At 45.6% G+C, this 26,875-nt stretch overlaps 1 protein-coding gene and 1 pseudogene across 1 annotated transcript; both read left to right on the forward strand.

The window, feature by feature from the left end:
• Nucleotides 1-5,635: 5,635 nt before the first annotated feature.
• npc1l1 (NPC1-like 1) lies at nt 5,636-17,276 on the forward strand. The gene is made up of 20 exons (XM_046346849.1): nt 5,636-6,008; nt 7,172-7,333; nt 7,515-8,720; nt 8,931-9,154; nt 9,316-9,416; nt 9,765-9,937; nt 10,177-10,305; nt 10,710-10,892; nt 11,128-11,242; nt 11,608-11,873; nt 12,160-12,249; nt 12,421-12,611; nt 14,117-14,244; nt 14,382-14,511; nt 14,674-14,729; nt 14,826-14,976; nt 15,122-15,353; nt 15,576-15,689; nt 15,843-16,005; nt 16,139-17,276. The coding sequence occupies exons 1-20, from the start codon at nt 5,952-5,954 to the stop codon at nt 16,330-16,332; spliced, it is 4,065 nt and encodes a 1,354-aa protein (XP_046202805.1). The 5' UTR covers nt 5,636-5,951; the 3' UTR covers nt 16,333-17,276.
• A 1,359-nt stretch (nt 17,277-18,635) lies between these two features.
• On the forward strand, nt 18,636-26,535 carry LOC124032986 (annotated as a pseudogene).
• The last annotated feature ends 340 nt before the right edge of the window (nt 26,536-26,875 follow it).

Genomic DNA, 26,875 nt, shown 5'->3' on the forward strand with positions numbered 1-26,875 from the left:
GACGAGCTTGGAGGGCACTATGGTGTTAAATGCCGAGCTGTAGTCGATGAACAGCATTCTCACATAGGTATTCCTCTTGTCCAGATGGGTTAGGGCAGTGTGCAGTGTGGTTGAGATTGCATCGTCTGTGGACCTATTTGGGCGGTAAGCAAATTGGAGTGGGTCTAGGGTGTCTGGTAGGGTGGAGATGATATGGTCCTTGACTAGTCTCTCAAAGCACTTCATGATGACGGAAGTGAGTGCTACATGACGGAAGTGAGTGCTAGTCATTTAGCTCAGTTACCTTAGCTTTCTTGGGAACAGGAACAATGGTGGCCCTCTTGAAGCATGTGGGAACAACAGACTGGGATAGGGATTGATTGAATATGTCCGTAAACACACCCGCCAGCTGGTCTGCGCATGCTCTGAGGGCGCGGCTGGGGATGCCGTCTGGGCCTACAGCCTTGCGAGGGTTGACACGTTTAAATGTTTTCCTCACGTCTGCTGCAGTGAAGGAGAGTCTGCATGTTTTAGTTGCGGGCAGTGTCAGTGGCACTGTATTGTCCTCAAAGCGGGCAAAAAAGTTATTTAGTCTGCCTGGGAGCAAGACATCCTGGTCCGTGACGGTGCTGGTTTTCTTTTTGTAATCCGTGATTGACTGTAGACCCTGCCACATACCTCTTGTGTCTGAGCCGTTGAATTGAGATTCTACTTTGTCTCTATACTGACACTTATCTTGTTTGATTGCCTTGCGGAGGGAATAGTTACACTGTTTGTATTCGGTCATGTTTCCAGTCACCTTGCCCTGATTAAAAGCAGTGGTTCGCGCTTTCAGTTTCACGCGAATGCTGCCATCAATACACGGTTTCTGGTTTGGGAATGTTTTAATCGTTGCTATGGGAACGACATCTTCAACGCACGTTCTAATGAACTCGCACACCGAATCAGCGTATTCGTTAATGTTGTCGTCTGACGCAATACGGAACATATCCCAGTCCACGTGATGGAAACAGTCTTGGAGTGTGGAATCGGATTGGTCGGACCAGCGTTGAACAGACCTCAGCGCGGGAGCTTCTTGTTTTAGTTTCTGTCTGTAGGCAGGGATCAACAAAATGGAGTCGTGGTCAGCTTTTCCGAAAGGAGGGCGGGGCAGGGCCTTATATGTGTCGCGGAAGTTGGAATAGCAATGATCCAAGGTTTTTCCATCCCTGGTTGCGCAATCGATATGCTGATAAAATTTAGGGAGTCTTGTTTTCAGATTAGCCTTGTTAAAATCCCCAGCTACAATGAATGCAGCCTCCGGATATATGGATTCCAGTTTGCAAAGAGTCAAATAAAATTCGTTCAGAGCCATCGATGTGTCTGCTTGGGGAGGAATATATACGGCTGTGATTATAATCGAAGAGAATTCCCTTGGTAGATAATGCGGTCTACATTTGATTGTGAGGAATTCTAAATCAGGTGAACAGAAGGACTTGAGTTCCTGTATGTTGTTTTGGCCACACCACGTCACGTTAACCATAAAGCATACGCCCCCGCCCCTCTTCTTACCAGAAAGATGTTTGTTTCTGTCTGCGCGATGCGTGGAGAAACCAGCTGGCTGCACCGTCTCCGATAGCGTCTCTCCAGTGAGCAATGTTTCCGTGAAGCAAAGAACGTTACAGTCTCTGATGTCCCTCTGGAATGCTACCCTTGCTCGGATTTCATCAACCTTGTTGTCAAGAGACTGGACATTGGCGAGGAGAATGCTAGGGAGTGGTGCACAATGTGCCCGTCTCTGGAGTCTGATCAGAAGACCGCTTCGTTTTCCCCTTTTTCGAAGTCGCGAGGCGGCCATCGCTGTCGGCGCCGGAAATTAGTCGAGGACTCAGGTTGAGGATTCTGCATGCAAGAAAACGAATAACAATTCGGAACTTTTCTCAGTATTACCGTGGTGTCTCATTCTATCTGAAAAGATGTCCACAACACAATACTTTCTGAATGCTCTGTATCTACCACACAATGCCCCCCGGACATTACAATACAGTACTCCCCTTATCCTGTTAATTGGTGTGGGGTCATGACTTTTCCACTCTATCACACCAGAATATCTCCACACAACTTTCAGATCTCCCATACAGGTGAAGTGTGCCTGCGATATTAGGTATCAGATGAGCGATGTTACCTAGCTATCTAGTGAATAGACCTTTACACTACACAGATAGACAGAGCCAGGGGTCCTTCTATCTCTGCACAGACCACAGGGGTCTTATATCAGTGGGTTTACACATTGTTCAATTTGATCATAACAATTATTGGATAACCAGGCATTTAGAAGTATAGGCATGCGGCTGCTTGTGCTGCAATATTGCATGTTTGAATCAGGATTAGTTAGGTTAAAGTTATCATTGAAATAAAATATTATTTGTGATACAATTGGTTTTGTTGATGCAATTGGAACAAACATTTCCTAGTGCAAGAGGAATGTTAACTTGTCAAGCATATAAAAACCATAGCATAGAATAGCCTGGCCTGACCATAATAAAGTTATGTTAATTATGATGTTTAATTTTGTATGTGGTTTACTTTTAGATTGGCCTGTAGGCTGTTCAAAGACTACTGGCTGCATAGAAGATGAACGATAGACTGTAAAGTTTATGGCTTTAGGGCAGCCACAGTATAGGTACTTTAGCAATAAACCAATTATTATGTTAGAGTTTTCCTATCATGGGAAGTAAACAAATATACACATTTTTGTTTGGAGACTTATGTATTACATCACTTTTTTAATAGAAATTATAGCTAAGTGCATGAGTAATTGTGTGTGAGTGTGTGAATGTGTGTGTGCATCCGTGCAGGCGTGTGTCCATGACTTCCCATTGAAGATGTCGGCCTACACAGCATCACGCTATCATGATTTCTGTGGGATGATAGGAGCCATGACGCTGTTTAGAATGAGAAAGAAAGGAGTGGCCTTCACAGTTGTGCTCTAAAGGACATATGCCAGGGTTGTACCTTCTCTCACACACGCACACACTGGCAGGACGAAGAGGAAATTGTTATATTGCTGATGAGAATGGTATAAAAACCCGAAAGATTACTTTGGCATCATATTGTGTTGGCCAATAAAGGATAGTCACCATGTTTAATCACTTTTTTGCTCTGTCACCCTTCTACTCATTCAACTTTTCTTAAATATTTGATTTATTATGAAATTAGTTCACACTTTCAAAGTAAAAACATAATAATGGTAACACTTAATTTTACAGCCCAATAATTACCTACAAACTATAACAGTGTGATTACATAATTATTACTCGATAATACTTAATAATAGTATTCACATCGAACACCAGGAAGTACCAATTGTCACCAAGACGTTACCAAATATTGTTGTGTGTTTGCATATGGGGAGTGTGCCAGACAGGGCTTTCATAGATACAGTATAAAGAGTGTGTGGAAAAAGAGCCCCATAAAGACAACAATATAAGTACACTGAACCCTGCTCAAGGACAAGCCTGCTGAGGAAAAGATAGAGCGAGATAAGAGGAAAGCAATATAGACTACAATACCGCCGGATTTCACACATCAGTCTTGGGATTTCAACCGAAAACCCTCTATTATCCTCTCTAGCCTTCTGGTATTTGTAGTTCAGCACAACAGTGGTACAAGCGGCACTTGTGTAAATGAACCCTAATGAGACCAGACTAAGAGCAGCATTTGTAAAAATGTCCCTTAAGTTGTTCAATATAGGGACCATTACTATGAAACACTGCACCTGACATCACCAGTGGACTGTCCCCTATATCCACTGTTGAGGAAGAACTATCTCTGGCAGATCACCTCTTGTCTTATCACCCATATCTGTGTATTATCACAGAGAGATTGAAGCATCTTTTGGTTCCCCATAGCCTCAGTCATGGAGCTGCAGAGGCTGTACCTCACAGATTACCTTTACATGTAACAGTGATGGACACAGTCCAGGCAGGCCAAACATAAGCATAGATCTTATGATGAGATGAGATGAGATGACTCTTGTCCTGTTATAATAGCACGATAGGTTGCTACTGTCCTTTGGTCTAATTACCTACCTGAGAAGTGAGTGATAGATAGTGATCACCCAGTTCCAAAAACATCCCCTTAGCCCTGAACCCTTGGCAACTCAAGGTTTGATAATGTGATGATTCCTACCTCCCACTTCAGATGGCTTGCCAACATTTTCATCAGTCATTTTTGAAAAAGAACAGACCCCAGTATTTTCTAATAAGTAATATGTGAACCACCAAGTAAACTGAACCATATAGTGAAGCATGAGCGCAAACACAAGTGCAATCGCCGCTGTGTTTCTGGGCCATGTCATGCGTCTCTTTCTGCTGATATGTTCTGCTACCCTGTGAGCCTGAAAGGAATGCCCTAACTGATAACAATCTAACATTCCTGCCCCTTTTACAGCAGCTCAGGGTATGACAACCATGTGGACAGAGAAAGTAGTCTCTGGCCATCATTATTACTTGATTATATATAGGTGAGAGAATAACAGACTAAGCTTTGTCAGACTGTATAAGGTGTGTGCAGAGAATGATCAGTGATCGCCCAGTGTCATCCCTCCCTCCTCTCCCACACAACGGGCACTATGGCCGGGAACAGGAATGGGACCTTGAGCCTTCCTCAGGCCATGGTCTAAGGTTCACACTCTTGGAGTAGAGACCATATCCCAAGCAGGCCCTGATAAGATTCATGAGAAAGGCTTTAGCTACACTAGAAAATTCCTGTGCCGGGCCGGGCGCAGTGCACACTAACCAAGGTCGCCAGGTGAACAGACACATTTCCTCAGACACATTGGTGCGGCTGGCTTCCGGGTTGGATGAGCGATGTGTTAAGAAGCAGTGCGGCTTGGTTGGGTTGTGTTTCGGAGGACGCATGGCTTTCGACCATCGTCTCTTCCCGAGCCCGTACGAGAGTTGTAGCGATGAGACAAGATAGTAATTACTAACAATTGGTTACCAAGAAAATGGGGAGAAAAATGGGGTAAAATATTTTTTGTTTTTACAGAAAAAAAGACATAAAGGTCAGTTAATCCAGAACATTTCAAGATATCAGAGGGACCCAAACACAACGTTAAACTAATCTCTGATACCACCTGTCCAACTGTAGGTCATAAAGTGCTCTGGAATTGAAGCTCCCATCGACCCAGAAGTATTTACATTCAGTTAAACAAACACACGTGCTCAGGAGATGGACATCAGCCTAGGAATTACAGCAACTCTCTCTCACTACCCCTCTCTCTCTCTCTCCTAACTTTTCACTCTTTCTCTCTTGTAAACTCCTTTCCGCCACCCTCTTTCTCTTTCTCTGTTTCTCCCTCGCTGTCTCCTTCTCGTTTCCTCCCTGTTCATTGACACAAATACAAGTGAGGCAAACCTTGAGTTAATGGGGTAAAGCTGGAATAGGGGTAAGGGGGATAAGCGCAGGGGTTTTGTGGGCCGTAGAGGGCGGTGGCGGTATGTTTGTTATTTTGTTTTCCCAGTTTCTCTGTCTCCTGGTAACATTCTACCATCCTCATTGCCCCAGTTAATTATCAATCAGATGAATGTCTCTTTGCTCGTTCTGATTGGCATTTGCTGCATCAGGCCAGATAAAACAGGTGACATCACACCACTGATACTAGTCATGGGGTGGGGTGGCTGATGGCTTCGCCTTTTCCTGCCCCTGGCTGTCACCCCTGGGACTTACAGACAGACAGGCAGGCAGGCAGACAGACAGAGAACGAGAGAGAGGACTAACACACAGAGGCCTCTCTCACTATATCATCCCTTCACTGGGAAAAAAAAATCTAATTTTTGTTATTTATTCAAGTGATCGTATTGAGATTAAAACTCTCTTTTGAAAGGGGAGACCTGCAATAGTACGACGGCAACTAAACCGACACTCCATCCTAATATACCTGGAGTTCCAGGCTCTTTCTAAGCTGTGAGGTGCTGTGGAATAGCAGCATGGGTAGACCCACTATGAGCCGTGCCACTGCCCTGCTCACACTCCTGGCCTGTCTGGTAAGTCCTTCTGTTTCTCCCCGATGGCTGTTACCCAGAGGTAGAGATGGAACGTTTTGTGTTGATGGCGTTTCCATTTCCACCACTGGTGTTACAGGGTGTGCTAGTTAAACAACTTGCAAGTGTCTACGTTGCCATTCAACACTAACATAATCACAATAACTCAGAATCCAGTACTCGAATGAGACTATATTTCTTTGAATATAATAATAGACTTAAAGGAAAGTGTAATTGTAATATCTACTGGGATGTGTTTATGTTAATGCAAAGTTTAGGTGTATTTAATATTATATAATTCATTGTAAAATAGAGGGACTGTAGTTTTTATACTTATACACTAAGGGGCGACCGGCATGTTTACTTAGTGGTCATAGTCCAATAACGTTTCCTCTATTTTTATAAAACAGAGATGCCGGGAACTTGACTGTATTGATGCAGACGAATGGACTAATTGAGGGAGTGAAGATATTCTTTCACTACCAATTTATTGCCACCTTACTAAACAAGGCAAACATATAATCCAGTTATTTAGCCATGTTGAATGCAGAAACAGTCAGGTACTCAGAAATAGTGAGCTGATCTGACATTTTGTTTCCTTCTGTTGAAAATTGTCTCTCTATTCCTGGTCATACGAATACTATCTGTGCTGGTGATTAAGCCTTGAAACATACAGTAACTTACTCTCTCCACCCCCTTATTGTCACTACTCACAAACAGCAAAGAGCAAGGTAAAAAAAAAAAACAAGGCGAATACAGAAGAATATTTGTAGGCCAGAAATCAGTTGAAAAATAGATAGTGGAAATTAGAAGAGTATCCCAACCAGAAGGATGGAAAGGTGAAAGTGTATTATGGCTACACCACCACTATCTCCCCTCAGTCATACTAACTCTGTCATTTCACTAGGATCTTCATTTGAGCCAGTTTGCTCCAGCAGGAAATAATCCTCCAGCAACAGGAAATGTGAATTATTATGTGGATTATAATTAATGGACATTTTTGTAGGGGTTGATACACTTTTCGTTAGGGCAAATCAAGTCAAAGTGGTAATGACAACATTTTTAAAACTCAAATACACTACAAGTTTGCATTTCCTGCTGTGCAGGACAATTCTCAGCAACAAATAGTGATCAAATTGAGATCCTACTGTGTATGTCTCCCCCAGGTTGTTTTAGAGGCCCGTCATGAGCCAGGATACTGTGCCTTCTACGAGGAGTGTGGTAGAAACCCAACGGTGACGGGATCCCTCCTCCCCCCCATAATCCCCTGCCTCAACTACAGCCGTGCTCGAGCCCTCGAGGGGGAGCACTACCAGCAACTCAAAAAGGTCAGTGGTTCTGGCCCAGTAACTCTCTGGGTGGTTCTGTCTGTTTGCTCTGGAGAGCGAGAGAGCGAGAGAGAGATGGAGAGAGAGAGAGAGAGAGAGAGAGCTGACATTGGCAGTGTTTTAAAGCGACAGAGCAATGTCAAGTTTCAGGTAAATTACCTTACTGTTGCTATGATTCTAGGTGTGCCCCATGCTGGACCGTGGAGAGGGCAGCACCACCGCCTGCTGCTCTATAAAGCAGCTCAAGTCCCTGGAAATGAGCCTGATGCTGTCCAAGGCAGTGCTCATGCGCTGCCCCTCCTGTGCTGACAACTTTGCCCACCTCCACTGCATCAACACCTGCAGCCCTGATCAGACCACAACCATTAACGTGACACGCACCATCAACATCACCACGTTGGGGATTGTCAAAGAGGCTGTGGTGGGTTACCAGGCCTACTTGTCCACCTCGTTTGCCGACAAATCCTTTGAGTCCTGCAAGAACGTCAGGATTCCCGCCACGGGGGGGTATGCCATCGCTACCATGTGCGGACGATATGGCGCAGCACTGTGTACGGCTCAGCGCTGGTATGACTTCCAAGGAGACTCCAGTAATGGCCTGGCCCCATTGGACATCGACTTCAGGCTGATCCCAGAAGGGGTCACCGAGGGGATACCCGATGGGGTAGTGCCTTACGCCGGGAGGGCGCTGGGGTGTAACGAGATGACCCCAACAGGGGCAGAGGTTTGCTCCTGCCAGGACTGCCAGGCCTCGTGCCCGGTCGTACCCCCTCCCCCACCCCCCGCAGAACCCTTCACCATCGGGGGGGTGGACGGCTACCTGGTGCTATGTGTGATCTTCCTCTGCGTTCTCGTTCTAGCCTTCCTGCTCTTTGTGCTCTCCACCTACCTCCTGAGGAAGGAAGAGGGCAAGGACTCTGAGAAAGGGAAAGGAAAGGGGAAAGGGATGGATAAGAATGGGAACAACGTGAGTGAGAGGCTGATTAAACCGTGGGAGGTGACGTATACAGACAAGAACAGCCTGGCTACTCAGGAGTTCCTGGGTTCTGGGTTCCGGGCATGGGGCACCCTCATGGCCTCACACCCCCTCAAGGTGCTGCTAGCGTCGGCTGTGGTCACAGCTGCCTTCGCCACAGGACTCATGCACATTGAACTGACCACCGACCCGGTCCAGCTGTGGTCAGCCCCAAACAGCCGTGCCCGTATGGAGAAGGACTTCCATGACAAGCACTTTGACCCATTCTTTAGAACCAACCAGATGATCCTAACAGCGCCTGGCCGACCTGGTCACTTTTACGACTCGTTGCTGTTCGGGAAGCAGAACTTCAGTGGAATCATTGCCAAAGACCTGATCCTGGAACTTCTAAAGCTGCAGAAAAAGATTCAGGTAGAGTAGAACAGACACCAACACTAATGGCACTACAATTGGTATTACTGAAATATCATGAACATTGTGTTAGTAGTAGTTCTACCAGTTCTATGATAGAGAACATGTGATTATTGACATATTGTATTTATTCTTAATGATTGTGATAATCAGAAATCACTAAAGTAATGCAATACTAAACTCCTTTATTGTTTCAACTCTTATCTGCAGAACATTGAGTTCTGGTCGAATGATCTGAACCGTATGGCAAGTCTGAAGGATGTGTGCTTCGCGCCCCTCAACCCCTCCAACCCCTCCCTGACTGACTGTGCTGTCAACAGCCTGCCCCAGTACTTCCAGAACAGTGTGGCCAACCTCAACGCTAAAGTCAACATGACGGAGCTGGGAGTGACCAAGGAGGTGGACTGGAGAGACCACTTCATCTACTGCATCAAGTAAGTCTGATTTGTGACGTGCCTCCCTTTCTGTCAGTGAAAACACAATCAGATTCTAGGGCCGTTTTTAAATATCCATTTATCGTTGTTCAAATATGTTTATATCATTGACAGTAAGGCAGCTAAATGAAACAGGATCTTGTATGCCCCATTCCCTGCAGCTCTCCCCTGTCGTTCAAAGACATCACTGACCTGCAGTTGAGCTGCATGGCTGATTATGGAGCACCAGTCTTCCCCTTCCTCGCAGTGGGAGGATACAAGAGTAAGTCTTCATGTCGTTTTATTTTTTTGTAATAATACTTTAATTAGTCCCTAGATTGCATTCTTCTTTGGCTCTGCTACCAATCCCGCAGAACAGATGCCGACACTAACCTAGTAGCTTGACGACACTTCATAGACTAGGTGACTAGTGGTTCTCCATAGCTCAGTCGGGTCGAGCATAGCACAGCTTTGGCGCTTGCAACGCCAGTATAGTGGGTTCGATTCCCGGGACCAACCGTATGTAAAATGTGAGTCGCTTTGGATAAACCATCTGCTAAATGGCATTTGTTATTATATATCAGACGAATCCTGTGTATTAACCAGGCTTTCGTAATCTCCCTCCTCTCAGATGAAGGCTACACTACAGCAGAAGCTCTCATCCTGACATTCTCCCTCAATAACTACCCTCGAGACAACGTTAAGTTCAAGGTGGCCCTGGAGTGGGAGCAAAGGTTCCTGGACATAGTCCAAGAGTACCAGAAGAGTCCAGGCAACCCGTTCACCTTTGCGTACATGGCTGAGGTATGTACGTAAGCACACAGCCAGGGATATCTCCCATACAGACAGTCTACTTATTGATTACCTGCTATTTACCTTGGAAGACATTACACAGTCATAATATTGAAATACATTGCTTTATTAGTCTATAATTACCTCTCTCTGTTCTCTACCCTCTCTCCTTTTCTTTCATATCCTTCTCTGCCACTGCTCTCTTCCATCTCTCACCCCTTCTCCGAACCCCTCTATTTCTCTCTCTGTAGAGGTCACTGGAGGATGAGATTAACAGGACGACAGCGGAGGACATCCCCATCTTCATGATCAGCTATGCTGTTATCTTTGTGTACATCGCTGTGGCTCTGGGGGATTACACCTCCTTCAGTCGAATACTGGTGAGACCACTCTGGGAAATACAATGTGCCAATTTGCCTTTCAACTGCTGCCTTTTTAGCCGGACACACACAGAAAACACTTGGCCCGAAGCAGAAAGTCAAATCAATAACCTTAGTAGTTACACAAGGAAAGAAAGGAAGAAACGACTGTATAGATACAGCATGTCCAGATGCAGGCAGTCATATTCTCTAAAATTGCAGATTCTTATGCCTGCTTAGCCTTTTGGAGGGCTAGATGGAACACAAATGGAATTCTCCGTAATGTCAAAAACTGTAACGCTAGTTTGTAAAATAGATGAAGCACTGTACTGTATATGACTAGGGTGGATTAAAAGGTTTTCCTATGCCATACAGGAAACTGTGGTCAACAGGAGCTGCCCCTGACCTCTGTGGTGTCCCTACAGGTGGACTCGAAGTTCCTGGTTGGTCTGGGTGGTATCCTGGTGGTGGGCTGCTCTGTCCTGGCCTCCATGGGTTTCTACGCCTGGATCGGTATCCCCTCCTCTCTGATCATCCTCCAGGTTGTCCCCTTCCTGGTGCTGGCCGTAGGAGCTGACAACATCTTTATCTTCGTCCTGGAGTACCAGGTGCGTGTGTTTTAAACCTGCTTATCACTCATCTGGGCATGGCCCACGGTCTCATACTCCTACTGCTCAGCTGCTTTGAGTGTGTGTGTGCGCGGGTGCGTGTGCGCGTGGCTGTAAGTCACTTGACTGTTTTGGTATTCCACAACGACCGGTTGTTCAGTTGGTTCACTCATAATGTTCTTCGTCAGGTGGCAGTATTTTCTCTCTCCGGTAATAGTAAAACTCTCTCCCCCAGAGGGACGCACGGAGGCCAGGCGAGAAGAGGGAGGAGCGGATCGGACGTGTCCTTGGAAATGTAGCTCCCAGCATGCTCCTGTGCTCTCTCTCCGAGTCTGTCTGCTTCTTCCTGGGTGAGCTCCCACTGGCGCACTCTAGAACATAGGAACAGAGCACACAGAAAAGACACGGGTATTTCTTGTCAGAGAGACCCTAACCCTGTAGTAATTTATCAGGTGTGCAAATATGTAGTATCGTCCACCAGCCGACTCGCTCTGTCAAACCTATGTGGTAGCAATGAGCCTGGGTACAAGGTTAGCAACAACGCGTTCTTTCAAAAGTCGCCGTCAATGGCAATGACAATAGTGGTGTATACATACCAGGATGTAGCCGACATTCCATCCGTTTAATCAATTCCATACACATGGCGCCTGTGAAGGGGGTTTACATACTCTATGTTAATGACTAACCACTCCTGTTCCTCACCTCTGTCCCCCAGGCGCTCTGAGCACCATGCCTGCTGTCAAGTCCTTTGCTCTGTACGCTGCCCTGGCTGTGCTCATGGACTTCGTGCTGCAGATGACGGCCTTCGTGGCGCTGCTGTCCCTGGACGCCAGACGGCAGGACGGGAACCGCTGCGAGCTGGCCTGCTGCGTCACCGTCAAGACCACGGCCCCCTCCAAACCCAACGAGGGTTTCCTTCTGCCCGCCATGAGGAAATACTATGCCCCCGTCCTCCTCCACCCCGTAACCAGGGTCATAGTGGTAAATAAACGATTGTCTTTTGACCTTTTATACACTGGTGTTCCCTCTAGTTAGCTCAGTTGGCTGGTTTTGGTTGCATTTACATTACATTACATTTAAGTCATTTAGCAGACGCTCTTATCCAGAGCGACTTACAAATTGGTGCATTCACCTTATGACATCCAGTGGGACAGTCACTTACAATAGTGCATCTAAAACTTAGGGGGGGTGGGGTGAGAGGGATTACTTAACCTAAAGGTGCGGTTGCGGTTGTGGTTGAAGTCCTCCTCCTCTCTCCCTCTGCCAGATTGTTGTGTTCATCTTTATGTTCATCTCCTCCATCTACCTGATGTTCTATGTGACAGTGGGTCTGGATCAGGAGCTGGCTATGCCCCAGGTGAGTGACACCTGGACTACTGCTTGAATGCACCTCCCATGACCCTTTATTCATTCATTCATTCATGAATAACAACATACAGTATGGACGACAGGAAACAGCCTAAATAACAGTACATTTCCATCCATGTACTGGCCACGTGACACCTTCTCCTCTCATCCTCTGTCTCAGGGTTCCTACATGTTGGAGTATTTCAAGTACCTGTATGCGTACTTTGAGGTGGGTGTCCCAACCTATTTTGTCACGACAAAGGGCTTTAACTTCACCAGCATAGCGGGTATGAATGCAACCTGCTCCAGTGTGGGCTGTGACCCCTTCTCTCTCACTCAGAAGATCCAGTACGCCACTGAATACCCTGACCTGTGAGTAGTCATTCGATTTTCAATTAAATATAATATAAAAATAATAATAATAATTACATTTAGAAAGCTAGTTATTTTCACCTGGTCTCAAAGCACTTTATATTGGGTGTGGGTAAATTGGCTTGTATACACTAAGTGTTCAAAACATTAAGAACACTTGCTCTTTCCATGACACAGACTGACCAGGTGAATCCAGGTGAAAGCTATGATTACTTATTGATGTCACTTTAATCCACTTCAATCAGTGTAGATGAAGGGGAGGATACAGGTTAAACTTATTTTTAAGTCTTGAGACAATTGAGACATGGATTGTGTGTGTGCCATTCAGAGGGTGAAGTGGCAAGACAAAAGATTGAAGTGCCTTTGAATGGGGTATGGTAGTAGGTGCCAGGCACATCCGGTTTGTGTCAAGAACCGCAATGCTGCTGTATTGTTATGCTAAACCGTTTCCCGAGTGTACCAAGAATGATTCACCACACACAAAAAAAGTGCTATCTAAAACATTAAAGGTTTCTTCTTCAGCTGTCCCCACAGGAAAACCCTTTGAAGAACCATTTTCCGTTCCAGATTGAACCCTTTTGGTTCCAGGTAGAACCCTATTGGGTTCAATTTAGAACCCTTTCCCTAGAGGATTCTGCATGGAACCTAAAATAATTCTAACTGGAACCAAAAGGTGTTCTAACTGGAACCAAAAAGGGTTGCCCAATGGGGACAGCTGAAGAACCCTTTTGCAAAGGACATTCAGCCAACTTGACTGTGGGATGTTTTGGAGTCAACATGGGCCAGCATCCCTATGTAACGCTTTCGACACGTTGTAGAGTCCATGCCCTGACGAACTCAAGATTAGGAAGGTGTTCTTAATGTTTTGTATACTCAGTGTATATTCAAACACTACTTCCTTCTAACGGTGTTGTTGTTCTGTTTCCAGTCTGTCTCTCTGACTCCTCCCTCACCCTTTTCCCCACTGCACTCAACCTTGAACTTATTGATATCCGCAAGGCCACCTCACACACAGCCAATCACAACGCTTACTGATCAACCCAGTTACGCAAAACACATTCAAGAATAGATCAGAGTCTAGATGGATAGAAAGGCTATATCATGACAACTGATGAGCAAACTATTCATTCTTAATCTAGGGTTAGGATTTAGGTTAATGTTAGGGGTAAGGGTTAAGGTTAGGCTTAGTGGTAAAATAGCCTTTGTGGTCAGGTCAGAAAGCGCCACACTTCTGTCCTCTCTAGCATGGAGATAAGGTCTCAGGGCTGCTAGTATCACCACCTCATTAATGCACCTTTGTTTTCGATTTGCCATATCAGCAGCTGGTGTTGTAAAAGGTAGTACTCCAAAGCCAAAGTTCGGCTGACTCTGGGGGTTTGCGTGAACGTTGATGAAAGTGAAATAAAATAAGGGGGAAGTTCGTAACGATGCCAGAATGATGGGTACTTTCTGATACATAACGGTGCTTGTTTTAATGAGTCCCAACTCATTGATATGATTAACAGATCTTACATGGCCATCCCAGCAAACTCGTGGGTGGACGACTTCATTGACTGGCTAAACCCTGGATCCAAATGCTGTCGGCTCTATTCCATCGGTCCTAACAAAGGGAAATTCTGTCCCGCGAGCGAATGTGAGTACCAAGTACCTCAGAGACAGCCGGACAACGGGGACTAAAAACAAAGAACATTATCCTCTCTGTTTGTTATGCATGAATAAAACATAAAGAAACATGTATCTAACCTGATGTATAATGTGTTGTGTGCGCAGCGGCCTTCCTGTGTGGGCAGAAGTGTATGAAGATTCCCAATAACGGGGTACTGAGGCCCGACAAGGAGCAATTCAACCGCTTCCTACCAGACTTCTTAGGCAACAGGCCCGACCTGCAGTGCCCTAAGGGGTGAGTGTCACACACACACACACACACACACACACACACACACACACACGCACACACACACACACACACACACGCACACGCACACGCACACGCACACGCACACACACACACACACACACCCACACATGCATGTGTGTAATGGTCTGTTTCTCTTCCTAACAGAGGTCTTGGAGCCTATGATAAGGCTGTGATCACAGATGAGAGTGGAGAAATTATAGGTGAGGAGTACTGGATATTATTTATCACATTTGAACCTAATACACAGACAGTAAAGCTTCCGAAGTCAAAGGTGACCTGTGTCTCTGTGTTGTTAGCCACCAGGTTCATGGCGTACCACACGGCCCTGACCACCTCCAAAGAGTTCACTGCAGCTCTAAAAATAGCCAGAGAGCTGGCCCACAACATCACCCTCAGCATGAGATCTATACCTGGCACATCCCAGGACTTTGAAGTCTTCCCCTACACGTATGTTAGCTCAGCATCCTCCTTTCTCCTCGTCTTTTTCTCCACTTCTCACATCTTTCCGTATACATCTATTCCTCCTTTCCCCTCTGGGAGAGGCTGTGGACAAGCATCAGTTAATCAGACTGTCCTCCTCCTCTCCTTCCAGGGTGACCTATGTGTTCTATGAACAGTACCTGACCATTGTGTCTGAGGGACTGTTTAACATCTCCCTGTGCCTACTGCCAACCTTTGTGGTGTGCTGTCTGCTGCTGGGCATGGACCTGCGCTCCGGCGCTCTCAACCTCCTCACCATCGTAATGATCACCGTGGATACCGTGGGCGTCATGACACTGTGGGGCATCGACTACAACGCTGTGGCTCTTATCAACCTGGTCACGGTATGGAACCAGAGCACTACTTGTGTTGCAACGTGTCTCAACTTCAGCACCAGTTTGAAACCTCATAAATCCTGTTTGTAAACATGCTGTAGATAGTGTCCCCTATCTTTACTCCCTGAAATGGACTATAAGCCACTGCCCCCACCCATGTTGCACTTGACATAAGCAAACATGCGTTTTTACACCCTAACCCTCCCCCTTCCCTCTCTGTCTGGTCCGCAGGCGGTGGGTATCTCTGTGGAGTTTGTATCTCACATGACACGATCCTTTGCCATGAGCATCCAGCCTACACATGTAGAGAGAGCCAAGGAGGCTACTGCTACTATGGGCAGTGCGGTGAGTTCAAGTGCCAGACCACACAATCCCTGTACAGCCATTAGATACATGACCTTGTCAAAACCACAAAGATATATGTAGACACTTCATGGACTTTCTTTTTTTCTTTTTTATTTACGCTGAACGTATGTTTGTCCCTGTGCGGTTCTACAGGTGTTTGCTGGCGTCGCCATGACGAACCTGCCTGGCATAGTTGTGTTGGCATTTGCCAAAGCCCAGCTCATCCAGATATTCTTCTTCCGTTTGAACCTGGTTATCACTCTGCTGGGCATGGCCCATGGCCTCATATTCCTGCCCGTGCTGCTCAGCTACTTTGGTGAGAGTGTGTGTGTGCGTGCGTGCGTGCGTAGGCGCGTGTCAACCAAAAGATTAGTCACTGAATGAAGGTTTTTTCACTCTGAGACCTTTTTTGGACTGATACCTTTTTCCCAATCCTGTGTGTCTCTCAGGTCCTGGAGTGAATAAAGCAGTGTTGCTACGGCTACAGCAGGCCAAGGCCCAGGAGCTGGAGCTGAGTAGCCATGCCAAGAACATCTATGACAACATCGGCTATGAAGACCACGAGAACAGCCCCAACCCAGGCACCACCCCCCCATCACCCCGTACGAACCTCGCACCACTGAGAACCTCAAAAAGGTCGTGATAGAAGAGACAATACTCCCCCCCCCCCTCCCTCCCCACACAGAGACAATCTCTGAGGAACAGCTGGATAAAGTGGTGAGAGTGGGCCATTTCTGAACACCACCACCTAACCAACTGTTTCCAGTTTATCTACATATACCTCCATGACCATAGGAACCGCAAGAGCCCGAAGCAAGGACAATGTGTGTGGCAAAGCAGGGTCTAATAGAGATTCTATATATTGAGCCATATGTGCAGATCTTCATCTATGGCACTAGCGGCAATGTCCCATTATTCAGGAAAGGCAGGACTGAAGGCGGCAATAGACACGACTGTGCAATATCTACTACCAGATGAACTGTGTGGAGTGGAGATACATGAAACACGTACTGAGCTGAGGGACCTATTGGTCGTTCAACAGAGACATCACTTATAATAGTATACTGTGTAATGTAGACATGTAGTCTCTCATCTCCATATTCTGTATGTGACAGTTTCTGCCTGGGCAGGAGGAACTGGCAGGATGATTTCTGCATTGCAAATTAGGCAGGCACAAAGTGGTTCCTAGTGAGAAATTGCATACAAATATGCTAACAAAATTATTTTTTTATACTATTAGAATTGTTTTATGTGTCAGTTAAATGTAAATGTATGAACAAAATCTGTTCATCAAGTATTCCCACGAATAAAAAAGAGATGTGATCATGTCTGAATGTAATCAAGGTAAGAAAGTATAGTTATTTTCAAATACAATCTATTTTTGGTTGTGGTCAATGTGCAGTGTACAAATGATTATGATTATGTTTCGGTTCCCCTACCATCCACTCCGACAAAATTCGGCCAGCAGCTGAATCTAGTTGCTTTCCCCTAAAATACAGTAAGAGAAAACACTCCAGTAAATAATTATTTTCTGTATTGTTTGTAAAAAAATATTGTGAAATTACTATTAAACATGTATGTAAAGTATGCGTGACTTGACTTTGTAGGCTGTGGTAAACCCAGGAATAAAATGGCATAATGATTTTCATAATTCATAATAAATGCATTACATAAGCACAATGGGGCCGATTCCAAACTAAGTTAGGCCGATGGAAATCAAAAGTAATTCCCTTTTAATGCACCTTTATCTCAATGCATATTCTGACCTTGAACATAAGCATGAGAATAGCATGCCATTCACCCGCTATTCATTCGGGTGGAGGTAGAATAAATGAAGGCGAGGCGGAGGTGTGTCTACAGATATGCCGTATTCTGACCTTGATTTAATTCCCTCATAATTCCAATACCTTTAAGCGAGAGGAAACCAGTGTACCTAACCGTTTCCAAGTGAAACAAGCATCTATAAAAACAAATGTCATTAAAAACAACACCATTGTCCATGCACTGTGATTTACAACTTGATAAGTGCTATTGATAAGAGCAGTAAACGAGTAATCCATCTGGATAAGGGAATTGCAAATATAAATGAAACTTGTTTTAGATATATTTTACCTTATAATCGCTTAAGACAAAATGTGAAACCAGTCATATGGCATTAAACTGACGCATATTAACACATCAACTTTCCGACATTAAAGTTTATGAAATGCTGTGCCATTATGCAGAATTGAAATTGTACGCCTATTAACTTTCAGGGATGGGAACTCTCGAATGTCTTAATTATAGGCTACCCCCGATTTTTTAAATATCTTAAATATTAGCCATTATCAGTATCGACCGTCATAAGGCCTAATAACCACACATATTTAACTCGTGGTGGTTCCAAACTTCTTCCATTTAAGAATGATGGAGGCCACTGTGTTCTTGGGGACCTTCAATGCTGCAAACATGTTTTGGTACCCTTCCCCGGATCTGTGCCTCTACAGACAATTCTTTCGGCCTCATGGCTTGGTTTTTGCTCTGACATGCGCTGTCAACTGTGGGACCTTATATTGACAGGTGTGTGTTCGCCTTTCCAAATCATGTCCAATCAACTTAATTTACCACAGGTGGACTCCAATCAAGTTGTTGAAACATCTCAAGGATGATCAATGGAAACAGGATGCACCTGTGCTCAATGTCGAGTTTCAAAGCAAAGGATCTGAATACCTATGCACAAAAGGTATTTCTGTTTAGAATTTTTTAATAAATTTGCACAAATTTCTAAAAACCTGTTTTCACTTTGTCATTATGGGGTTTGTATTTAATCAATTTCATAATAAGGTTGTAACGTAACAAAACCTGGAAAAAGTCAAGGGGTCTGAATACTTTCCGAATGCACTGTAGGCTAGTTAACTTGTTATGGAGTGGAGCACAGACCAAGCTGTAACAGTTTGAACCCGACCCATGGCGCAGTACTTTGCCATGTCATCACAAACGTCCATGGTTAGTGCAGGCAACTGGCCTACTATTGTACACTGTTCTCCCTATTATAATTACATGTACACTAAACTTCCAACATTACCATGGGTTGAAGAACTGAATGTGGCAATTTTCTAAATTAATCAAACCACCTTTTTCTTTCTTTAGTGCTTAAAGGCTCTCCAAACCAGTTTTTAATGATTCACAAAAACATTCCTATACCTAAATAATCTACAAGATCAGGGTATTCTTAAAACTACCAATTGATGCTGAAACTGAGACAAATATGCATATATTTAGATGGCTAAGTCTAAATACCAAATACTGAGAAGTGCGCAGGAAAGACATCAATCTCTGTCTGAATCGCCCCCAACATCAAACATTAAATAAAATGTTATTTGTCACATGCGCCGAATACAACAGGTATTCAATTTCACCTTACAGTGAAATGCTTACTTACAAGCCCTTAACCAACAACGCAGTTTTAAGAAAATTCCTAAATAAGTAAAAGATAAAAGTAAAAAATAATTAAAGAGCAGCAGTAAAATAACAATAGCAAGGCTATTTACAGGGGGTACCGGTACGGAGTCAATGTGCGGGGGCACCGGTGTCAAGGTAATTGAGGTAATATGTACATGTAGGTAGAGTTATTAAAGTGAAAATGCATAGATGGCAGGAAGCTTGGCACCAGTGATGTACTGGGCCGTACGTACTACCATCTGTAGTGTCTTGCGGTCGGAGTCCGAGCAGTTGCCATACCAGGCAGTGATGCAACCCGTCAGGATGCTCTCGATGGTGCAGCTGTAAAAACCTTTTGAGGATCTGAGGACCCATTACAAATATTTTCAGTCTCCTCAGGGGAAATAGGTTTTGTTGTGCCCTCTTCACGACAGTCTTGGTGTGCTTGGACCATGTTAGTTTGTTGGTGATGTGGACGCCAAGAAACTTGAAGCTCTCAACCTGCTCCACTACAGCCTCGTTGATGAGAATGGGGGCGTGCTCGGCCCTCCTTTTCCTGTAGTCCACAATCATCTCCTTTATCTTGATCACGTTGAGGGTGAGGTTGTTGTCCTTGCACCACACGGTCAGGTCTCTGACCTCCTCCCTATGGGCTGTCTCATCGTGGTCGGTGATCAGGCCTACCACTGCTGTGTCATCAACAAATTTAATGATGGTGTTGGAGTCATGCCTGGCCATGCTTAGGCCATGTTTAGTTCCAGGGTCCTTAGCTTAGTGATGAGCTTTGAGGGCACTATGGTGTTGAACACTGAGCTGTAGTCAAAGAATAGCATTCTCAATGAACGTGACCTAACAGCTATAGCTGTTATATAGCTATGACTGTAAAGATAGCTGATGTGTGGTGAGCTTCGTAGCACAGAGTCATCATCCAGTTGGGTGTTACACATATGAGCTGAGATCCATTGCTTTAGGATCTGGAAAAGATCAAACCTTTATTACGTGAAGTCTCTTGAATTCAGACTGTCACTCTCTACCTGCTCCTACCTTACTAAGGCAATACAATGTATAGTGCCAGACTCCCAGGCTTTGGCAGCTGAAATGTATTTGACGGGTGAAGTTACAGGCAGGTTGCGTCAGTCAGCCCTAAAAGTAAACAGTGAAAGTCCACTGTGGACTTAGTTGAGCTGATACATGACTAATAGTTAGTGGTACCTGATGTGGCTCTATGATCTGATGAGTCTGGAATTTGTTTTCCTCTTCCTCCTCATCGCTGACATCAATATTGGCTGCCTTCGATACTGTGAACCATCAGATCCTCCTCTCCACCCTCTCCGTGTTGGGCTTCTCTGGCGCGGCCCACTTTTGGACTGAGTCCTACCTGACAGGTCGCTCCTACCAGGTGGCGTGGCGAGAATCTGTCTCCTCACCACGCGCTCTCACCACTGGTGTCCCCCAGGGCTCTGTTCTAGGCCCTCTCCTATTCTCGCTATACACCAAGTCACTTGGCTCTGTCATAACCTCACATGGTCTCTCCCATCATTGCTATGCAGACGACACACAATTCATCTTCTCCTTTCCCCCTTCTGATGACCAGGTGGCGAATCGCATCTCTGCATGTCTGGCAGACATATCAGTGTGGATGACGGATCACCACCTCAAGCTGAACCTCGGCAAGACGGAGCTGCTCTTCCTCCCGGGGAAGGACTGCCCGTTCCATGATCTCGCCATCACGGTTGACAACTCCATTGTGTCCTCCTCCCAGAGCGCTAAGAACCATGGCGTGATCCTAGAACAACACCCTGTCGTTCTCAACTAACATCAAGGCGGTGGCCCGTTCCTGTAGGTTCATGCTCTACAACATCCGCAGAGTACGACCCTGCCTCACACAGGAAGCGGCGCAGGTCCTAATCCAGGCACTTGTCATCTCCCGTCTGGATTACTGCAACTCGCTGTTGGCTGGGCTCCCTGCCTGTGCCATTAAACCCCTACAACTCATCCAGAACGCCGCAGCCCGTCTGGTGTTCAACCTTCCCAAGTTCTCTCACGTCACCCCGCTCCTCCGCTCTCTCCACTGGCTTCCAGTTGAAGCTCGCATCCGCTACAAGACCATGGTGCTTGCCTACGGAGCTGTGAGGGGAACGGCACCTCAGTACCTCCAGGCTCTGATCAGGCCCTACACCCAAACAAGGGCACTGCGTTCATCCACCTCTGGCCTGCTTGCCTCCCTACCACTGAGGAAGTACAGTTCCCGCTCAGCCCAGTCAAAACTGTTCGCTGCTCTGGCCCCCCAATGGTGGAACAAACTCCCTCACGACGCCAGGACAGCGGAGTCAATCACCACCTTCCGGAGACACCTGAAACCCCACCTCTTTAAGGAATATCTAGGATAGGATAAAGTAATCCTTCTCACCCCCCCCCTTAAAAGATTTAGATGCACTATTGTAAAGTGGCTGTTCCACTGGATATCATAAGGTGAATGCACCAATTTGTAAGTCGCTCTGGATAAGAGCGTCTGCTAAATGACTTAAATGTAAATGTAAATAACTTCCGACAGGAGTTGGCTCTGGTAATTAAATATGAATGCTGTTTGTCAACCTTGTATTCCCAAGTTTCAACAACAGCCAGCCATAGCAGTGAGCGGACGTTTACTTTTTATTACAATCGCCCTTCTCCTTCTACCCAGGTGAGCCTTTTGGCCCTGTGTCTCTCCTGAACTATTGCTATGTCTAATATCAGTTGGAGTTTGGGAGGCGCAGTGACTACAGCGACCACAGCTTCCAGACCCTGCTACACTACCTATCTGGGGCCATGCTGATAGTGGGATCCCTATGGACCCAGGTTGGGCATGAGCAGTAAAACACCAGCAGTAGAACACTAACAGTAGGACACTAGCAGTAGGACCTGACCAGGTAGGACCTCAACAGGTTGGACACCATCAGTAGAACACTAACAGTAGGACACTAGCAGGTAGGACCCCACCAGGTAGGACACCAGCAGTAGAACACTAACAGTAGGACACTAGCAGTAGGACCTGATCAGATAGGACCCCAACAGGTTGGACACCAACAGTAGAACAGTAACAGTAGGACACTAGCAGTAGGACCTGATCAGATAGGACCCCACCAGGTAGGACACCAGCAGTAGAACCGTAACAGTAGGACCCGACCAGGTAGGACCCCAAAAGGTAGGACACCAGCAGCAGAACAGTAACAGTAGGACACTTAGCAGTAGTACCAGACCAAGTAGGACACCAGCAGTAGAACAGTAACAGTAGCACACTAGCAGGTAGGACACCAGCAGCAGAACAGTAACAGTAGGACACTTAGCAGTAGGACCAGACCAAGTAGGACACCAGAAATAGAACAGTAACAGTAGCACACTAGAAGGTAGGACCCCATCAGGTAGGACACCAGCAGTAGGACACCAGCAGTAGGACACCAGCAGGTAGGACACCAGCAGTAGGACACCAGCAGGTAGGACACCAGCAGTAGGACACCAGCAGTAGGACACCAGCAGGTAGGACACCAGCAGGTAGGACACCAGCAGTAGGACACCAGCAGTAGGACACCAGCAGTAGGACACCAGCAGTAGGACACCAGCAGGTAGGACACCAGCAGTAGGACACCAGCAGGTAGGACACCAGCAGTAGGACACCAGCAGTAGGACACCAGCAGGTAGGACACCAGCAGGTAGGACACCAGCAGGTAGGACACCAGCATTAGGACACCAGCAGTAGGACACCAGCAGTAGGACACCAGCAGTAGGACATCAGCAGGTAGGACACCAGCATTAGGACACCAGCATTAGGACACCAGAGGTAGGACACCAGCAGTAGGACACCAGCAGTAGGACACCAGCAGGTAGGACACCAGCAGTAGGACATCAGCAGGTAGGACACCAGCATTAGGACACCAGCATTAGGACACCAGCAGTAGGACACCAGCAGTAGGACACCAGCAGTAGGACATCAACAGGTAGGACACCAGCAGTAGGACACCAGCAGTAGGACATCAACAGGTAGGATACCAGCAGTAGGACACCAGCAGTAGGACATCAACAGGTAGGATACCAGCAGTAGGACACCAGCAGTAGGACACCAGCAGTACGACATCAACAGGTAGGATACCAGCAGTAGGACACCAGCAGTAGGACATCAACAGGTAGGATACCAGCAGTAGGACACCAGCAGTAGGACACCAGCAGTACGACATCAACAGGTAGGATACCAGCAGTAGGACATGAGTGGAAGGACACCATCAGCAGCAGTGAGACATGGATGGCATAGGCCATTATCAGTCTTCTTTATTTTCAGGGGCAGCTCCCACTCAGAAGAGTCTATTTCTGCCCGTAAAGTTTACTGACCGATTACACCTTTAATGAAGGTGGTGTCCTTCCTCATTGAGATAAACAATCCCACTGAAGCTCCATGTTTTATCCCTGTAGCTGTACGAGGCATTCCCTGGCATGATGAAGCACCTCCCAGGACCTTTCATCGGGGAAGAGGTGGAGAGACACAGGCGGGACCTGGATCCCAGCGCACCGCCTGTTACATTTGGGTCTTTTAGCAGACCCTCTAAAACAGGAGGCTGCTGAGGGGAGGACGGCTCGTAATAATGGCCGGAATAGATCGAATGGAATGCCATCAAACCCACGTGTGTGATGTATTTGACACCATTCCACTAACTCCCCTCTAGCCATTACCACGAGTCCGTCCTCACCAATTAAAGTGTCACCAACCTTTAAAACCTTAATTTGGGATTGAGGCCTTCACATCGTGAGATGATGAACCCCTCCCCCGACAGCACAATTTAAGGCTTGTTCCTGCCTGGCACAGAGACCACCCCCACCCTGCTCTACATGATCACACACCCACACATACAGGGTGTGCGCCTGATAGACATTTAACTGACTATACAAAACATTAAGAACACCTGCTCTTTCCATGACAGACTGACCAAGTGAATCCAGGTGAAAGCTATGATCCCTTATTGATGCTAATCCACTTCAGGAAGGTGTGCCTAATGTTTGGTATACTCAGTGTATGTCTCCCTCATTAAGATCTATGCTAAGGTTGACAGTTATCAGAACTGAAGCTGATATTCCTCCACAGAGAAGGTCCTGAGAACCACTGATTGATTGATTTTGATTGATTGGTTAAGCCCTCTGTTGTGACACACGGATAAGGTCCAGGCTGAGATAGACAGCGATAGGCCTGTCCCTCCAGTCCAATATACACAGAGCCAAGATGCCCTTCACGTAAGCTGTCATCCACGAGATCCAGAGGATGGGCAACATGGTACCTCTCAACGCACCCAGGATGTCACACAAAGACACTACGCTGTGTGGGGGTACTTCATACCAAAGGTGTGTATGTGTTGTGTGTAGGGCAGTTTTTGGAGTTTGTTCTTATGTGTGTTTGTTGTTGTATTTCTATGCATTACCAAGGCAGCAGCTACTCTCCCTGGGGTTCGAAACACATTCAGGCACTTAAATCACGCATAAAACAAAAGATAAAACAGTACATCATATAACATTATTACACCACTACATGTCTACAATACAGAATGTACAATACAAAATGTATAATGCCACCATACAACAATATTACAACGTACATGTGTGTAGAGTGCGTGTGATAGCACTTTTGTGCGTATGTGTGTGTCTGTAACTTTGTGTGCGTCTCTTCGCAGTCCCCGCTGTTCCATAAGGTGTATTTTTGCCTGTTTTTTAAAATCTGATTCTACTGCTGGCATCAGTTACTTGATGTGGAATAGAGTTCCATGTAGTCATGGCTCTACGTAGTACTGTGTTCCTCCCATAGTCTGTTCTCACGTCTGGTGAAATGTCTTGTGGGGTATGCATGGGTGTCCGAGTTGTGTGCAAGTAGTTTAAACAGACATTCAGCTTGTCACCTCTTCTTACAAAAACAAGTAGTGATGAAGACAATCTCTCTTCCACTTTGAGCCATGAGAGATTGACATGCATATCATTAATGTTGGCTCTCCGTGTACTTTTAAGGGCCAGCCGTACTGCCCTGTTCTGAGCCAATTGTAATTTTCCTAAGTACCTCTTTGTGGCACCTGACCACACGACTGAACAGTAGTCCAGATACGACAAAACTAGGGCCACTAGGACCTGGCTTGTTGATAGTGTTGTTAAAACCTCTTAAGGATCCACCCCTTTTTTCCCATTTTCGCCTAAAATGACATAGCCAAATGGATCTGCCTGTAGCAAGGATATGCATATTATTGATACCATTTGAAAAGAAACACTTTGAAGTTTGTGTAAATGTTTAAGGAATGTAGGAGAATATAACACATTCGTCTGGTAAAAGATAATACATAGAAAAAAACAACCTTTCTTTCTATTTTTTTTGTACCATCATCTTTGAAATGCAAGAGAAAGGCCATAATGTATTATTCCAGCCCAGTTGCAATTTAAATTTTGGACACTAGATGACAGCAGTGTATGTGCAGTGTATGAACATTTCTGTTCAAAATGTTGCATCAAGACTGCCCAAATGTGCCTAATTGTTTTATTAATAACTTTTCAAGTTCAAAATTGTGCACTCTCCTCAAACAATAGCATAGTATTATTTCACTGTAATAGCTACTGTAAATTGGACAGTGCAGTTAGAGTAACAAGACTTTAAGCTTTCTGCCAATATCAGATATGTCTATGTCCTGGGAAATGTTCTTGTTACTTACCTCATGTTAATCACATTAGCCTACGTTAGCTCACCAATCCTGAATTAAGGCAGAGCAGCGCTTTATTATAGACAGACTTCTCCCCATTTTAGCTACTGTTGTATCATTTTGTTTTGAACATGACAAATTACAATCCAGAGTTACTCCAAGCAGTTTAATCCCCTCAATTTGCTCAATTTCCAAATGATTCATTACGAGATGTTGCTTCTAGGGTACGATGTTGATGACCAACCTGAACTCGGTGCAGTTTGATCACACTGAATGGGAGACACCTTCAACCCACAACACTTCCTGGATGCTGAGGGACACTTTAGAAGGCAGGACCCATTCGTGATCTTCTCTGCATGTAACAATCCTAAAGTATGCATGTCTCCTCCTCGGGTACGTGTGTGTGTCTGGGGGAGGGTCTGGCCAGTACAGAACTCTTCCTATTCTTCGTCAGCCTGTTCCAGAAGTTTCGTTTATCTTCACTGGATGGAGTGGAGCCGAGTCTGGAAGGAGCCACAAGAACACCACACCCCTTTAAGATCCACACCAGACCAAGATAAACTTCCCACTGTCCTGTAGGAACCTCTCTCCCCAGACACTGTGCACCCACACTGTGCTAAACACAGCTGAGACCAAATATTGACAACATCCCTCTTTTGTGGTCTTTGAGGCACATGCTCTTTTAATAATAACAAGACAGTTTGAAGAGGACTTGTACAAGTATTAGTATTTGACAGAGCGAATTTGGAGCTGATCTGATTCACTTCAAACCTGATTGCACCCAAATTGGCCATTTCAATTTGTTGAATTTGTATAACATTTAATAAATATAGTATCCAACATCCAATTTGGACAATGATTAAGACATGAGGATTCAAAATAAAGGGTCAAAAGCCACTCACGGATGCACCAAACCCCACACCAAGACCAACCCAAAGGCCAGTATACACTGAGTGAACAAACATTCGGAACACCTACTCTTTCCATGACAGACTGACGAGGTGAATCCAGGTGAAAGCTATGATCCCTTATTGATGTCACCTGTTAAATCCACTTCATTGTAGATGACGG

Source organism: Oncorhynchus gorbuscha, linkage group LG04, assembly GCF_021184085.1.
Source record: "Oncorhynchus gorbuscha isolate QuinsamMale2020 ecotype Even-year linkage group LG04, OgorEven_v1.0, whole genome shotgun sequence".
Lineage (NCBI taxonomy): Eukaryota > Metazoa > Chordata > Actinopteri > Salmoniformes > Salmonidae > Oncorhynchus > Oncorhynchus gorbuscha.

Coding starts and splice junctions, on each gene's coding strand:
- npc1l1 (XM_046346849.1), top strand. CDS start 5,952: ATGGGTAGACCCACTATGAGCCGTGCCACTGCCCTGCTCACACTCCTG. Junction 6,009..7,171: donor TCACACTCCTGGCCTGTCTG/GTAAGTCCTTCT, acceptor TGTCTCCCCCAG/GTTGTTTTAGAGGCCCGTCA. Junction 10,893..11,127: donor TCTTCGTCCTGGAGTACCAG/GTGCGTGTGTTT, acceptor TCTCTCCCCCAG/AGGGACGCACGGAGGCCAGG.